The sequence below is a fragment of the Durio zibethinus genome, chromosome 21 (genome assembly GCF_047325235.1).
Source record: "Durio zibethinus cultivar Kanyao isolate XHJ-2024 chromosome 21, ASM4732523v1, whole genome shotgun sequence".
Taxonomy (NCBI): Eukaryota; Viridiplantae; Streptophyta; class Magnoliopsida; order Malvales; family Malvaceae; genus Durio; species Durio zibethinus.
The window spans coordinates 5601342-5616010 of NC_143182.1; the positions used below are offsets into that span (position 1 = coordinate 5601342).

Consider the following 14669-nt stretch of genomic DNA (forward strand, 5'->3'; position numbering starts at 1 on the left):
AGTAGAGGCAGTTTAGGTTGCGGTGGAGGAATGAAAGAAGAAGAAGAGGAGCAAATATTTTGGAGCAAGTGACATGTGGAAAGAGATGAGAAATATATGACATGTGGCTGCAGCGGTTTCGGCTCTGACAGCTGTGCACGCCTCCAGCAAGTCTTCCAATGGATAAAACTTGTGCTAAATTCCTTGTTGTTTCATTTGTTCCAGTTTTTTCCAGCTTTCTGACAAGTTTTCGATTGTTTGTGAAGTGTGTAATGATGGTTGATTTTCTTAAAAAGACAATGCCCAAAAAAAGGCCCAAAGATAAGGCGTTTTTATCGTAAGGAGCAGATGGTTGGGCAGAGAGCTGCCCACCTGTCCTTGTGGCTTGAGTTTCAGGACTCCTCTTAAAATCTACAGGACTTGATTTTCTTTAAACTATTGGATCTACAGGCAATGAATGAATAGGATAATTACAATAAAAATTCATCCTAGAGTATATATTTTACAAAATGAAATCTATCAAAGATTAAACCATTTGTACACCATATCATTGCATTTTTCAAATGTAAAGTTGCCGTTGTATTTGAAGAATTTTCAGACACTCAAGGAAAGCATTGACATGACATGAAGTGTAAGTGACATGCTGTGTTCATTTGTTGATGAGTAATTTCTTTGACTTCTTCAAAGGTTACGCCATTTCTTGCCTGACATCCAAATGCTCCAATTGGGCAAGGCACAGAATGTTGCAGTTCAGCAAGTTCAGCAAGCCGTTGCAGTGACAGACTCAGCAAGCTCTTCCAGGAGTTCCTTCTGTTCCATAGCCGCACAAGCCTGCAATAGGCAAGAATTTGCGGTACAATTTGATTCATTCCTGTACAGAACCTTGTTCTACTCTTTCTAACTACATATCCATACATGTCATTGCAAAATATTGGAGAGAGATAAATTTTACCTGAACTGCATCCTCAATATCACCTTCAAGAAAAGACGTAAGCACAAAGTTCATCTTTAACCGGTGGTCCGTAACCCTATTGTCCTGATAAAAGGTAGCATCATACTTGTCACGATTCCACAAGTGAATTGCAGTAAGCCATTAATATTTCTAATGAAGGTAACAAAACCAACCAGTAAATATATGTGCAAATATATATATATATATATATATATATGTTGGGAGTGAACACAACCTCAGTGCATATCTCATCTCTTTTACAGATTGTGCAGATTTAGCTTAAATATTCTTATATGGTTTTTATAAGCAGGTTAATATGTTATTTCAGGTGAACTAAAAACAACTTAACTAAAGCCCCAGACCTTATAATTGTAGGTTCGAATCTTTTCCGCACGAGCACCACTACCAACCTGCATATCAAAACATATATGATGTCTGTATATATATATATATATATATATATATATATATCATAAGGCACTTCAATCCAATCCCTAATGTTTAATACTGAAAAAAATCACAGAAAAGGAAATTTGATTTAGAAGAATGCAATTACACAAAATCAGAATCAACATATTTTCTATGCATAGTCTATCACTCTATGAATATGAAACAACAAACAAGCAAAAGGGCGAAACAATGACCTGAAAAAGGATGTCTAACTCACATCAGTAAGCATGATATCCATATACATGGAAGACATTCTCTTAAGGAAAAAATTATTGCAATGTTTAGCTAATGGTAAGTGTTAGCTACCACGCATAACCTCAAAGTTAATAATGGTGATGATGACCCCACCAAAAGTTGAAATTGGTTGCCACCATTGGACACACCATAGACAGTTATTAATGTGCACTTAAAATTGGAGGCAATGGGGGTGAGGGTGGGGGTGTTGGGGTTGGAATGCGGTTGCTTGAAACTGAACATGAAAAAGCATTGTCATTAGCTCCCACGAAACTGCCAACTCATGTAGCAACCATCATCAAACCAACACATACCTGTGATTTCCGTTGATTCCTTATCAACTCTTGCTGCTCCCTTACTTTTATTTCATACCTGTAAGTATGACATGGATCATAAGGAATGGACCAAAAAGGAAGAGACAAACAAATTTTGAGAAAATATGAGGCCCAGGATGCTGATTACTTATCTCAGGTAATAATTTATAATTATTGAGTAAAACAAATAGCACTGTAAAAACAACAAAAACAAAGACCCAAAAGCAGTAGAAGATTAAACTGACACGCACAATTTTGCTCGTAGCAGCTGTAAAGCACGATTCTTGTTCTGAAGTTGGGTTCTCTCTTCAGTACAAAAGATGCGGATTCCCGTTGGTTTGTGGAAGAGATCAACCGCTGTCTCCACCTTGTTGACATTTTGACCTGCACAATAACTAAACATAAGAACTTCTCCAACCTGTGGGAAAAAGGGAGGCGTGACATGAAGAACTGCAGATTCACTTGATCATAATTGAATCCATATTCTGTGTATTTATACCTCCAGCACCACCAGATCTTGCAGTTGTGAGTTCAATGTCTTTTGGATCAATTTCCACCTCAACTTCATCAGCCTAACCAAAAATTCATTTTCAGCACAAGTGAGTTCAAATGAAAAAGAATTCATGATCAAATATATAGAATGCAGCAGCTAAAATGCATGTAACATTAAGTTAAACAAATAAAAGCTTGTAATAACCCCATTAATAAATAGACATCTATCCCTTGTCTCAGAACAACATTGAGATGAGATCTCTTAAGGCATATATGATTCAGGACTGAAATGTAATCTACCTCAGGCATGACAGCTACAGTTGCAGTAGAAGTGTGCACGCGGCCCTGAGATTCTGTTTGAGGAACACGTTGAACCCGGTGAACACCTGATTCATATTTCAACTTGCTGTAGACACGATTCCCTTTAACCTCTATCACACAGGTTTTAAATCCTCCTTTTTCAGCCTTAAAAATAGCAGACAATTTGACAGTCAAATTGAGAACAAGAGGATGGATATTTTTGCTGGTCTTCAAAAATTACAAGTGATGCTAGAAATACTTATACACAATTTTAACTAAAACTTTTTGGCAATAAGCACCAAAAGTCACATTAACTACTAGCTATGGTTGGACAGAATGAGTAGCTAATGGCATCCATACGATTTAGGCAAGGACTTAAAAAAAGGAACATTTAGTATTATTGCAATAAGATATACCTCGGAGTATGAAACTAGGGTAGATTTCCAAGAGTTCCGCTCACTGTACTTTTGATACATTCTGACCTGGGCATTGAGAAAAAGGATATTGAAGGTCCATTGAGATGTGTTTAAAAGCAAGGTTAGCCAATCTCTATCAACATATAGCAGAAAATTGGTCAAAAAAACAGAATCCAATATATCATGTAGCCTAGTTCCACAAAGTTGGGATGCTGAAAATAAGTAGAAACAGAAATTAAAAGGTTTCCTGTGTCAACGCCAGAACATTTTTCTACATATTTCAACTGTAAAATTTTCTTTCCACTGATATGCCATAAAGATAACACCTGCTTGTAGACTGCCTTACAACATTCAAAATAATGATAAGGCATGATTCCAAGCATAAATCTGAAAGCATAAAAGAAACATGTACCTACAAGATCACCGGCCCATAGTCCAGCCTCATCACCACCAGTACCTGCCCTCACTGGAAAAAAAAATGAAAAAAGGACAAGCATAGTTCATTGAAGTGGGAATATGAAGGAATTTTCTTTAGATAATGCATCTAAAACTATTATCCATGTCAAATTGGAAGTACAACTTGTATGCTGATAACTGCTTAAGTAGATAGAGCTATTCATCCAAGAAGAGTGAAAATCAAGCATATATCTGACATGAATTAATGCTCAAAATGCAGCACAAATGTGAAAGATTGCCACTAGAGCCTGAATGTTCTGCGACCTAGAAATTTGGTTATTTGATTATCTTCTCAACAAGATTAAGAAAGATGATAATAATTACCTTCAAGCATTATATTTCTCGCATCAAGAGGATCGGTTGGAAGCAGTAGCACCTGTCAACACAGAAGCAACTTAGTAGTTTCAGAGACCAAGTAAGAGGGAGCAAAAAGCAAAAAATAACATAAGCAGCAATAATAGGACATATTCAACCAAGAAAAAGTGAACACGTTGATTCGACTATAAGGCTCAATATTGGTTAATGCTCATCAATGAAAAATCTTATATAAAATATATGCAATCAGAAATGGTTCAATCATATCAACCTTGTCCAAATTGCTTAAACCCAAAATAGTTAATGACACTCTTTTATAACACAAAGAAAAGTAATCAAAAGTCAAAACTACAAATCATGCACTTAACTGAGCAGATGATAGACACAACTGTTCAATGGGAAAGGCGCTCTTAAATATTTAAGATAATTATAGAGATTCAACTTAAGGTATAGGGAAAGAACCTTAAGCTTCTCCTCAAGCTCTTTCAGTTGAGTGGATAAAGAGTTGATTTCAGATGCTATCATCTCAGCCATATCTTCATCAGTGCTCTCCTCTTCTGATAAAGCTGAAAAAACAATTGCAAAGAAGAAAAAGGATCATTCTTGTTGAAAAGCTTTTATCTTATAGTAAAAACTCTTTAGATAAGATGATTTTCAAAAGAAACCTTTGGTCTCTTCTAACTGCTTCTCACAATCCTTAAATCTCCTAAATGTTGAAACAACCTATCCCTCAAGAAAATGGAATAAAAAATTTATGTCAACGAAAACTCTATTCACCTATGAAAGAGATTAAGTTCAGTAGCCTGCATAAGAGGAAGAAAGATGAATTCGAGTACCTCATCAAGTTCTGCCACAGACTGTGCCAGTTTTTGGTATTCAGTGGGATTTGAAACAACATCTGGATCAGCAAGCCTAACCTACAGTATCATTGTTTCGAGAAACACAACCTTGTGTAAACAACGAAATTAAGAGACAATATAATGTCCTAGAGAACAACATTTTTGCCCCAGGTGGAGAAGACATGGAGAGTTAGTTTTACTCCTATGTCATTCGGAAACACAATCATCACCACAATTGTGCCTAGGGCTACAAATATCACAAACACTAGATGCCTAAAGAGGTAGCAACTGTTACACTATATGACAAAGTAAAAGACAGACCTTCTAGGTTAGTCCACAATGACTGAATAAATTTGCATTTATGAAAATATGCGAGTCTATATTGCATCGGTTTAATTTAGCCAATTTGGGTTTCCTCTGTTCTTTTTGGCAAATTATATGTTTCTTTAAAACTAGATTAGTTTGGTTCCCTAACTTTCTCAAATCATTTTATGTTCTCTGCTGAGCAAGCCAACAAAAACTATGCCCGATTTGGATTTTCAAAACTAGATAATCATCAGGTCGACCATAAAATCAACTAACAAACAACTGAAACACTCGTTTTTTAAATAATAAAACAATTAACGAGAAAAGAAAGAGAAAATAAAAACCCTACCGATAATTCCTTCCACGTCTTCTCCGCAGATTTCAGTTTCGTTATCAGATACGGCTCCTGCAAAAATCAACCAAAGAGAAAAGAAAGTAAAAAACAAATTCAATATTGCGAAATCTCAGATCTGCTCTTTTTTTTTTTTTTTTTTCAATTTACAACGACAAACGCACCGCCATGCAAACGATTCGCGGAGCTCTAAATGTAGGCCAAGGTCCGGCTACCATCAAAGCTTTCGACTGAGTAAAACGGGGTCGCACTGGGAATGGGTTGAAGCTAGTGAATATTCGAGCTGTGGAGCTCACTGCAACGCAGTTCATTGCTGCGGATGCAACTTAAATGTCTGAAGAGAGAAACTTGATGTTTGAATAATTATTTGTGGCGGATAAAATGTGCAGAGAACGAGAGATATCGTAGGAAAAGAAACGGTGGCTGAGCGGGGCTGACCCAAACTGATGATGTTGGATGCTTGCTTTCTGTTTGGCTATACGAGGACGTGTTTGGAAATCATAGGCACTTTACTCGCACAGCATATAGCTAATTCTTAATCCAGCTAGGATTATCCTCTTCGATGTGTTAGCATGGCTTATAAAATACAGTGCTTTAATTTTTTTTTTTTTATTATTTTATATCATCTCTCCAAACTTGAATTAGGAATTTTAAGGATCTGTTTGCGATTTTGTGTTTTATATTTCTGTTTTCAATTTATTTGAACCCTAAAGTAAAAATATATTTGATGAGTGTGTTTTTATTTTTAAAAATAAAAATTAAATACAAAATTTTAAAAATTATTGAAAACATAATGTCTTTAAAATTTGGGAAATGTTTTTTGTATTGTTTATCATTCGATTATAGTATCAATTTTAATATTTGAAATTAAAAAATTCAGAAAATTTGTTAATAAAAAATTCAAACTTATCATTTTAAAATTTAAAACTTATCATTTTTGATAAATTTCTCATACATAATTAAATATTATAAAAATTTAAATAAAAAAACATACTTTATGATTATAGGGTAACTAATTTTTTTTACCCTGCCATGCACGAAATTTTTTATTATTTTTTTTATAATTTAAAATTTTAGTTTATATTAATTTTTATATTATATATAAATAAATAAAAATATTCATAGTCATTTATTATTTATAGTTTAAAATCACAAAAATCGATTATATATAAATTATTCTAAAAATTTAAAATAAACATTATGAGTAAAATTACATACAATTCTCAATAAAAAATCAATTTTTTATTTACAATTACATAAAAATATATATTATTTTAGCGCTAAAACTAAGATTTGCATGTGAGATATATCATAAAAGATTATTTATTTCATGTTTAATTTTGAAACTTTATCACATCAAACTTTTGTAAATAAAATTTGATTGCTCTATTTTTTATAAAGAATAAAATATTGATTGTGAGAATAAATTATAAATATATATTTGGTAATTATTTAATTTAAAAAATTTTAAAATTTTAAAAATGTAAGTTATCCAAGTTTAATTTTAAATTAACATAAAAGAGATTAGTATAATTTTAAATTTAGATATGTGTGTAATTTTAAATTGAAATAAAATATATTTTTTTATTTTAAATTATAGACAAATAAAGGAAAAAAATTTGATAAATAATAGTGGTTCAACCACAAACTTTATTTATTTAAATTTATGTGAATATTAATTTAAACGGTATATAATTTTTTTATGATTTATAAGATTTAAGGATTTAACCTTTAAAAATTATTTAAATTTTTTATTTCATATATATAAATAAGAGTGATGTATGAGATATATTTTATCGTATTTAAATTATAATAAATCTTATATATTTTAAAAGATTTTGATAAATATAAATTTTGAAACTTTAAAATTTTTAAAAATTAAATAATAATTGAATAAATTTATTTAAAATTATTTTATGTATTAATAATATAAATTGTTCATTTAAACCTCCACTTAAATAAATTTTATTAAAATTTTATATATATTGTAATATAATATTATATATAATTTTTTTTATTTTTAAATTTTCCCTCGACAGCGAGATTGTCCCATAATTTATTTATTAAGAAACCAAGTTTCATTAACGGAGGAAATAAATGGAGGTAATGTAGAAATGATTTGGAGGATCGTGAAACAGCAACAATATGTAAACATTGAACGTCTAGTCCACGTTAAGATGCTAAAATCCTTACCAATCTCAACAAAAAGCCACAAAGCTCAGCATCACTTCACCCCTTTTTACGTCACTTAAAATGTTTGATTGGACAACTGAAAATGCATACAACTCCTCTGACTCATCCCTCACGTAAAACTCAAAACCAAACATTGTCAAGTGAGCCAAATTTCAAAGCAACCTTTCTTTTATATCAATCAATCAATGACTAGTTAAATAAATGATCTCTCGCATTCAGCATCTAATTAAATTAATTTATATAATTATTTTTAAAAATAATATTTAATAAATTTAAAAATCAAATTTTGATACTTATCATTTTTTATATGTAAATTATGTACTCTATTTATACCACGACAAGTTTATTTAAAATCAATCTATAGTAAAAATGTTAATTGATTAAGATATTTTAAAAAAAAAACCTGACTTTGGACCGAAGCCTAGAGCCTCCTCTCATGGATGCTCATGACTTACCCTCCATCAAGTCGGGAGAACCAGAGCCTCCCCAATAAATTGTAAAGTTCGTACATTTTGCAGTCGAAATGACAAATTTACTCCTTTTAAGTTCTGTTGAAAATATATTATATCTAATTTTTATGTGTAATTTTATAAAAAATTATTTAATATATTAACAGTAAAATTTTTTAATTTTATAAATAAAATTAAAACGATAATTTATATCTTTTATATATTTAAAAAAATTAATTTATAAAAAAATACATATGTTATCATTTAAATTTTATTTGTAGAATAAAAAAAATTTATTATTAATGTATAAAATAATTTTTTATTTTATAACTATTAATTGAAATAAAAATTTATATAAAAAATTATTATTTATAAATATAAATTTTATATAAAATTTTAAATTATAATTAATTATATTACTATAATTATAAATGATGCGTTTTTTACTTTTTTTCAAGTATTTAGAGGCTGCACAAAATCCAAGGGTTATACCGTAATTTCAGTTTCAACCAGTGTCGGTTACATGTTTTATGTCCCAACTCCAAACCCGGGTTTTAAACAATTCCGAGAAAATTTTATCAATTTTCCAGGTACGCTTTATTTGACAGGTACGGATTTCGGAAAAAGAAAATCAAACAAAAAAAGAAAAAGTTAAAGACAAAAAACAAAAGAAGAAAGAAAAATGAAATACAAGGTCCCCGAACCTAGACCGTACGTTGTTACAGAGAGAAAGACAGAGAGAGATTAGAGAGAGAAAAAAGCAAAAGCTTAATTACAGTGACTCAGTGAGTGAAAGACTCTCTTATCTTCTTCCTCCTCCTCCTTATTCTTAGCAAATTTCCACTCTCGATCGAGCTCTCTCCGATCATTCTAGAACATTCCAAATTTCTCTGTAGAACCTCCTATTTTATCTTCCTTTTTTTTAATTTTTCCGTAAGGTCGGTAAGGTACTACTGTACAGAACCTCATCCCTCAACGAAAAATATCCGTTTCGATGGAGTTTTACGGTCGCAACCCGGCATGGAATGGGTCGCAATCGAGTTACCAGCCCGAATGGAGGCCCGTCGGTCCCGAAACCGGCTTGGAAGGTAAATTCCGTTTACTTAAATATTTTTTTTTCCAGTTTTCCACTCGCATTGTAACGACGCCTCTTTGGTAAAGCTTATTTTATTGGGGGCTTTAGGGTTTTTAAAATTTGGGGAGTGAATTAGAGTTTTAATTAGTATTTCTTTGGTGTAATGCAGAATCAATGTGGCAATTGTCGTTGAAGGGTACCGAATTGTACCCGGAACGGCCCGGGTTACCTGACTGTGTTTACTACATGCGAACCGGGTTCTGTGGATACGGTAACAGGTGCCGTTACAATCACCCTCGCAACCGTGCCGCGGTAAATTTCTCTGTCATTTTCTTCAATAAGTGAGGGGTTTTCCTTTTGTTTATTGGATTTCGTTTGCAATTTTTGGTTCTGCATTTAACTGATATTGATTAATGTGGCAAAAATGAAGAATATTTATTGTTGTTGTCAAATTAGAATGTTAGAGGTGACAGTGGGGTCTAACTAAGTGCTGTTAATATTAAGAAAATACAAACTGCACTAGGAACTTGGAAATTGGAACTAATCATTGAAGATTTTACTGCTTCAATAATAGTCGCCTATAACTGAAGCAACCTTTCCCTGTTATAATCTATAAATAGACTGCAATAATGAAAGAAAACTCTCATATGGTAGTTGCTATTATTAGTCATTACCTTTCCCCGATAATTTCTTTCATATATATTTGTTTCTTATAACTCATAGGGGCTTTAGTGGACACAAATTTTTGAGTGCGACATTTCACTCCAAATAGAAACTGAATACTGCAGTTTAGAAGACTTGACATCTCTTTTCTGGATTTAAACGACTTGCAACTTAAGTCTGTGTATTTCTTCAGGATCTTCCCTAACAATGGTTATTTGATTGGCCCTTGTCTTACACTCTAATTTATACCAAACTGTCAGATGTCTGGGCTAGTTGATAGATGTTTATTTCATATATTTTATCCAAAAGGTTTTGTTTAATCTGTTGATAAGTGAAGCTAAGACAGTATACCATGGAATTTTGTTTCCTTTGGATGCACCTTAACTTAAAAAGTGAACCTCAGGTCTTCTTTATCTGTTGCACAAGCATGAGAATTCTGTGATTCGAATAAGTTATTTGCCCGCTTCATTCTTCTTACTAAAATGAATTGAGGATAGTAATTGATAGAATAGGACAATGGAAGAGAATTTGCGCAAGTCTTCTCATTAGTCTATGGTTTTAAACTGATTTAAGCTTTTTCTTGTACTTAGCTTTAAGCATTCTGTGAGAGTTCAGTGACTCATATTTATTTGGTTGTGATACCATTAGGTTGAGGCTGCTGTAAGAGCTACAGGGAAGTACCCTGAACGACGAGGTGAACCTGCATGTCAGGTAAAAGAATAAATTTGTTTATGGAAATATGCAAAATTGTTTTTAATGAATCAATTCTTTTGTGAATTAATGCTGCAAAGGCCTTTTCTATCTTTTTCTAACTTGTGCCGGTTTTTTGTTGCATATATGCAGTTTTATTTAAAAACTGGGACCTGTAAATTTGGTGCATCCTGTAAGTTCCACCATCCTAAACATGGGGGCGGATCCTTTAGCCATGTTCCATTGAATATATATGCATACCCATTACGACCGGTTTGGATTATTTCTCTTCTTGTTATCTTTTTTCCCCTCAATTTGTATTTATCTATTTTGAGGATTCTTAAAACTTCCAGACACTAATTTGATGTGCATCCATTAACAGGGTGAGAAAGAATGCCTCTACTATTTGAAAACAGGGCGGTGCAAATTTGGTATTACTTGTAAATTTCATCATCCTCAACCAGCTGGCACATCAATGCCAGCACCTGCACCTCAATTTTATCAGCCAGTGCAGTCTCCTTCAGTCCCTGTACCTGAACAGTATGGGGGGGCATCCACCAGTGTGAGAGTGGCAAGGGCTCCACTATTACCTGGTTCATATGTTCAAGGGGCTTATGGTCCTGTACTGTTTCCCCCTGGAGTGGTTCCTATTCCAGGTTGGAGTCACTACTCGGTAGGATGATCAGCATGGTTGCATTAAGATAATGCCAAAGCATATGGAATTCCTGAAGCTGTTTTGGGTTACTTGGTGCAGGCACCTGTAAGCCCAGTACTCTCTCCTGGTGCACAACCTGCTGTTGGAGCAACTTCTCTCTATGGACTAACACAGCTATCTTCTTCAACACCTTCACTTGCAGGACCTTATCCTTCCTTGCCCTCTTCTACAGGCCCTTCAAGCAGTAACCAGAAGGAACAAACATTTCCAGAGAGACCTGGTGAACCTGAATGCGAATATTATTTGAGGACAGGCAACTGTAAATTTGGATTATCTTGTAGGTATCATCATCCTAGAGACAGGGTCGTGCCACTAACAAATTGTGTCCTCAGCCCATTGGGACTTCCTTTACGTCCGGTATGTGAACATTCTTGGTCTATTTGTCTTTATTTTATCCTTTATCTTGTGTTTTCCGTTCAAGGTGACATTCTGTTATGATAATTGCTGTTATTTAGAGTTGGCTTTATAGGGATTTTGACTTCAAGATATTGCATTATAAGTTTGGTTAGGTCAATACCTATGAAATTGACTTCGATTGCCCTAGAAGTCCAAAATTCTGTATCTTAATTTATCTGCTATGGAGTTAGAAGTTTTTGTTCCTTAGAGGAGAAACAAAAAAAGTGACAGCCTGTTGGCCCTCTCTTTCCCTCTTAATTAATCTTACTTTTTCTTTTCGAGGAATTTTTTTTGAAAATATAGACTAGGGGTGCTTCATTTTATGAGAGTTTAATGCTCAAGTGTAGGATTGAGAAGGCTTCAGTAATGGTCATCATTAATGGATTTGAGATTTCTTCATTCTTATTTGACAGCTTTATAGTTTACATCCTGCCAGTAATCTAATATTGAAGGGTTTTTGCTGGCCTCAGAACTCAGGAATCAAATTATTGCTTCCAGGATGGCTTAGGTTGGTCAGAGCTTCATAATGAACAGTATAGTTTGAGGAAAATGTGTGGTAGGGTTATAACTTATCATTTGATGTTAGATTTGGTCTCTAGTGAATGCGTATGATGGAGCACTTTAGTTGAGGCTTTTGAAGGTTCTAAAATTTTTAATATTCTTGTGGCAAGAAGAGGGATAATTAAAACTATTCCACAAATTTATAGTGGAGAATAGCTCATCATTTTTATATCAAGTAGGGGTTTACTCAAATAGGCAACCTAACTCCACCAAAGTTTCCTATGCCTTAAATGAGTGCATAATGCAGGTTTTTATTAATCTTATTTTTATTTTTAGTATGTTTTTGGTTAGAAAATACTTGTGTTTGATTTATTTTCCACCTTTAACTTTACATACTGAAGTCCTTAATTGCACCCTTCCTAATCCAGTGGTGGCTTTGACAGGCCACCCTCTCAACCACTCTCATCAACTTGGCCTCATTGAGAAACAGGCATGCATGTATGTGAGGGTGTGTATGTTTAATCTAGTTTTTAATCTCTCGTTCTCCTTTACATTGTTTGTAATGTGACTCTTGGTTAGCAAGGACAGATCAAGTATATACTAGATGATCAAATTTGCATAGAAAATTCTATGTAAATCTAGAATGAAGTTATTGTAATTCATCAACTTAGAACATATTTTATTATTAACCTATGCTTTGATCTTTCACTTTTGCAGGTAATGTCTGTTATCTAGTCAATTGAAAAGGTTTTATGTTTTGCTGCAAAATGTTTTTATGGCTTTTCTTGAGTTGTTGTTGCCTGATAATAACAGACCTCATTTAAAGTGATAGTGCTTTAAAGGATATAGAGCTATAAGATGGCTATTCTGAATCAACATTTTCAAGTTCTTACTCTCGTTATTGCATTCCCTTAATTACAGATAGACCATGACCTTAGTGATCATGTATCTTGTCAATTTTATTATAGCAATTATGTACCATCTTATCCTTTAGTAACTCTAATATGTAATACAGGGAATGAGGTTTTTGGCGTAGCGTCATTTGCTTCTTAAATTGCCTTCATGTTTTAGTCCATTGCAGCTGCTCAATCTTGTGGAACTTTTGATAGCTTTGCTTTGTAGATTCTCGTTTTTGATATTATCTCTTGTATATAACGGGGAAATAGGGATAATCTCAAAGCTTGGTTAGATACCAATTTCTTCATGACTTCACCATTCTAATACTCTGTATGTCTCTGTGTGTGTGGGTCAGGAAAGGCTAATTATCTATCAATGACTACTTATTTTGGGAAATATATTCAGTTCAGACTTAGATATGTTCTAGTCTGTTTTTACTTTTTCTTCCTTTTTCTTTTCAGCTTTATCATTGCCATCCTGAGTGGCTAGTGTATTACCTTTACAGTTCCGTGATGTTGAGATGCAGTGTCTATGCTAAGACATTATAGTTCAATTTTTTAAAAAATTGTTTTAATTTGATTCTTTCCTGTAAACAGGGGGTGCATGCTTGTTCTTTCTACTTGCAGAATGGGCACTGCAAGTTTGGGTCCACATGCAAATTTGATCACCCGGTGAGAACAATGAGATATAGTCCATCAACGTCATCTCTCATTGATATGCCTGTTACTCCCTATCCAGTTGGGTCTTTATTAGCTACATTGGCGCCTTCTTCCTCTTCTTCTGAATTACGGCCTGAGCTGATTTCAGGGTCTAAGAAGGATTCTTATTTGAACAGAATTCCTTCTTCTGCAAGCACATCTAGTAGTTCAGTTAGTTTGATTTTTTCACAGACAGGTTCCATTCCCCTTTCTGATTTGCAGCTATCAAGTCAGAGTTCTGTTCCTTTAAGCAGTAGCAGAAGCACAAGACAGGTTGGTGAGGTTCGTCGCTTAAATTGATGTAAATTGCTAGAGCTGTTCTTCATTATCTTGCAGTTGTGGTTTCACCAACCGTGACATGTTTTCTGTTAATAGATCTCAATAAATTATATTCAATTATGCAAAGTTACATTTCTCAGCAGCAAGGGATCAACCAATCTACCTTACCTCACAATAGGAGTGATCGTATTTTATTATTAGCTTGTCTTTTTATTACTGTCAATATTATCTGCAATAAGCTTTTGTAGCAAACGGATTATGAACTACTACCCTTCTCTTCCTAATAATCACAACGGAAAGCCATTATATCAGGTTAGCCTGTGACTGTCCTTTCAACTTGATGTTTTGTATACTCATCAATTTGCAGTGAGGACTTGAAGAGGATTGCCAGTTCCTTGTACGACTTAAATGTTCTCCATGCCTTTTATCACTTGATTTTACAGACTTCCCAACTGTTCATTTCCGCTCCTTCCCTCCCCCCCTCCTTTCCCCCTGCTTTTTTTTTCTGTTTAGGTCAATCTCGGTGAATTTGAGGAGAAACTTTCAATTTTGTTATTTCTATGCTTATCTTTTGATATCAGAAAGAGTAAAAAGGTGTTGGTAGTGCCACATTTCTGTGTGGATGCACGTGGGAAAAGCTTTAGAAGTCTTGAAGGAGACATTTCATAGCAGGACAAAGTAATATCTTTGAGGGGTCAAGTTATTTAT

At 33.6% G+C, this 14669-nt stretch overlaps 2 protein-coding genes across 6 annotated transcripts; one reads left to right on the plus strand and one right to left on the minus strand.

The window, feature by feature from the left end:
• Positions 1-433: 433 nt before the first annotated feature.
• On the minus strand, positions 434-5898 carry APG3 (Peptide chain release factor 1). 3 transcript variants are annotated; one of them, XM_022902317.2, is made up of 15 exons: positions 5570-5898; positions 5403-5459; positions 4745-4825; positions 4574-4631; positions 4371-4474; positions 3918-3969; positions 3554-3603; positions 3138-3203; positions 2722-2886; positions 2429-2501; positions 2181-2313; positions 1930-1987; positions 1294-1341; positions 932-1015; positions 434-810 (listed from the first exon to the last, which is right to left on the minus strand). In XM_022902317.2, the coding sequence occupies exons 1-15, from the start codon at positions 5714-5716 to the stop codon at positions 739-741; spliced, it is 1248 nt and encodes a 415-aa protein (XP_022758052.2). In that variant the 5' UTR covers positions 5717-5898; the 3' UTR covers positions 434-738. The 3 variants fall into 3 exon arrangements, 2 of the variants coding, with proteins under 2 accessions (XP_022758052.2, XP_022758053.1); XR_016331496.1 differs by lacking the exon at positions 434-810 and having other exon boundaries at positions 968-1015; positions 1294-1366; positions 5570-5868; XM_022902318.2 differs by lacking the exons at positions 434-810; positions 932-1015; positions 1294-1341 and adding an exon at positions 1649-1850 and having other exon boundaries at positions 5570-5868.
• A 2709-nt stretch (positions 5899-8607) lies between these two features.
• On the plus strand, positions 8608-14278 carry LOC111305115 (zinc finger CCCH domain-containing protein 32-like). 3 transcript variants are annotated; one of them, XM_089750113.1, is made up of 8 exons: positions 8608-9135; positions 9292-9434; positions 10434-10496; positions 10629-10748; positions 10858-11148; positions 11230-11547; positions 13581-13968; positions 14058-14278. In XM_089750113.1, exons 1-8 carry the CDS (start codon positions 9042-9044, stop codon positions 14207-14209), a joined length of 1569 nt encoding a protein of 522 aa, XP_089606239.1. In that variant the 5' UTR covers positions 8608-9041; the 3' UTR covers positions 14210-14278. The 3 variants fall into 3 exon arrangements, with proteins under 3 accessions (XP_089606239.1, XP_022758062.1, XP_022758058.1); XM_022902327.2 differs by adding an exon at positions 12531-12585 and having other exon boundaries at positions 13581-14103; XM_022902323.2 differs by having other exon boundaries at positions 13581-14278.
• The last annotated feature ends 391 nt before the right edge of the window (positions 14279-14669 follow it).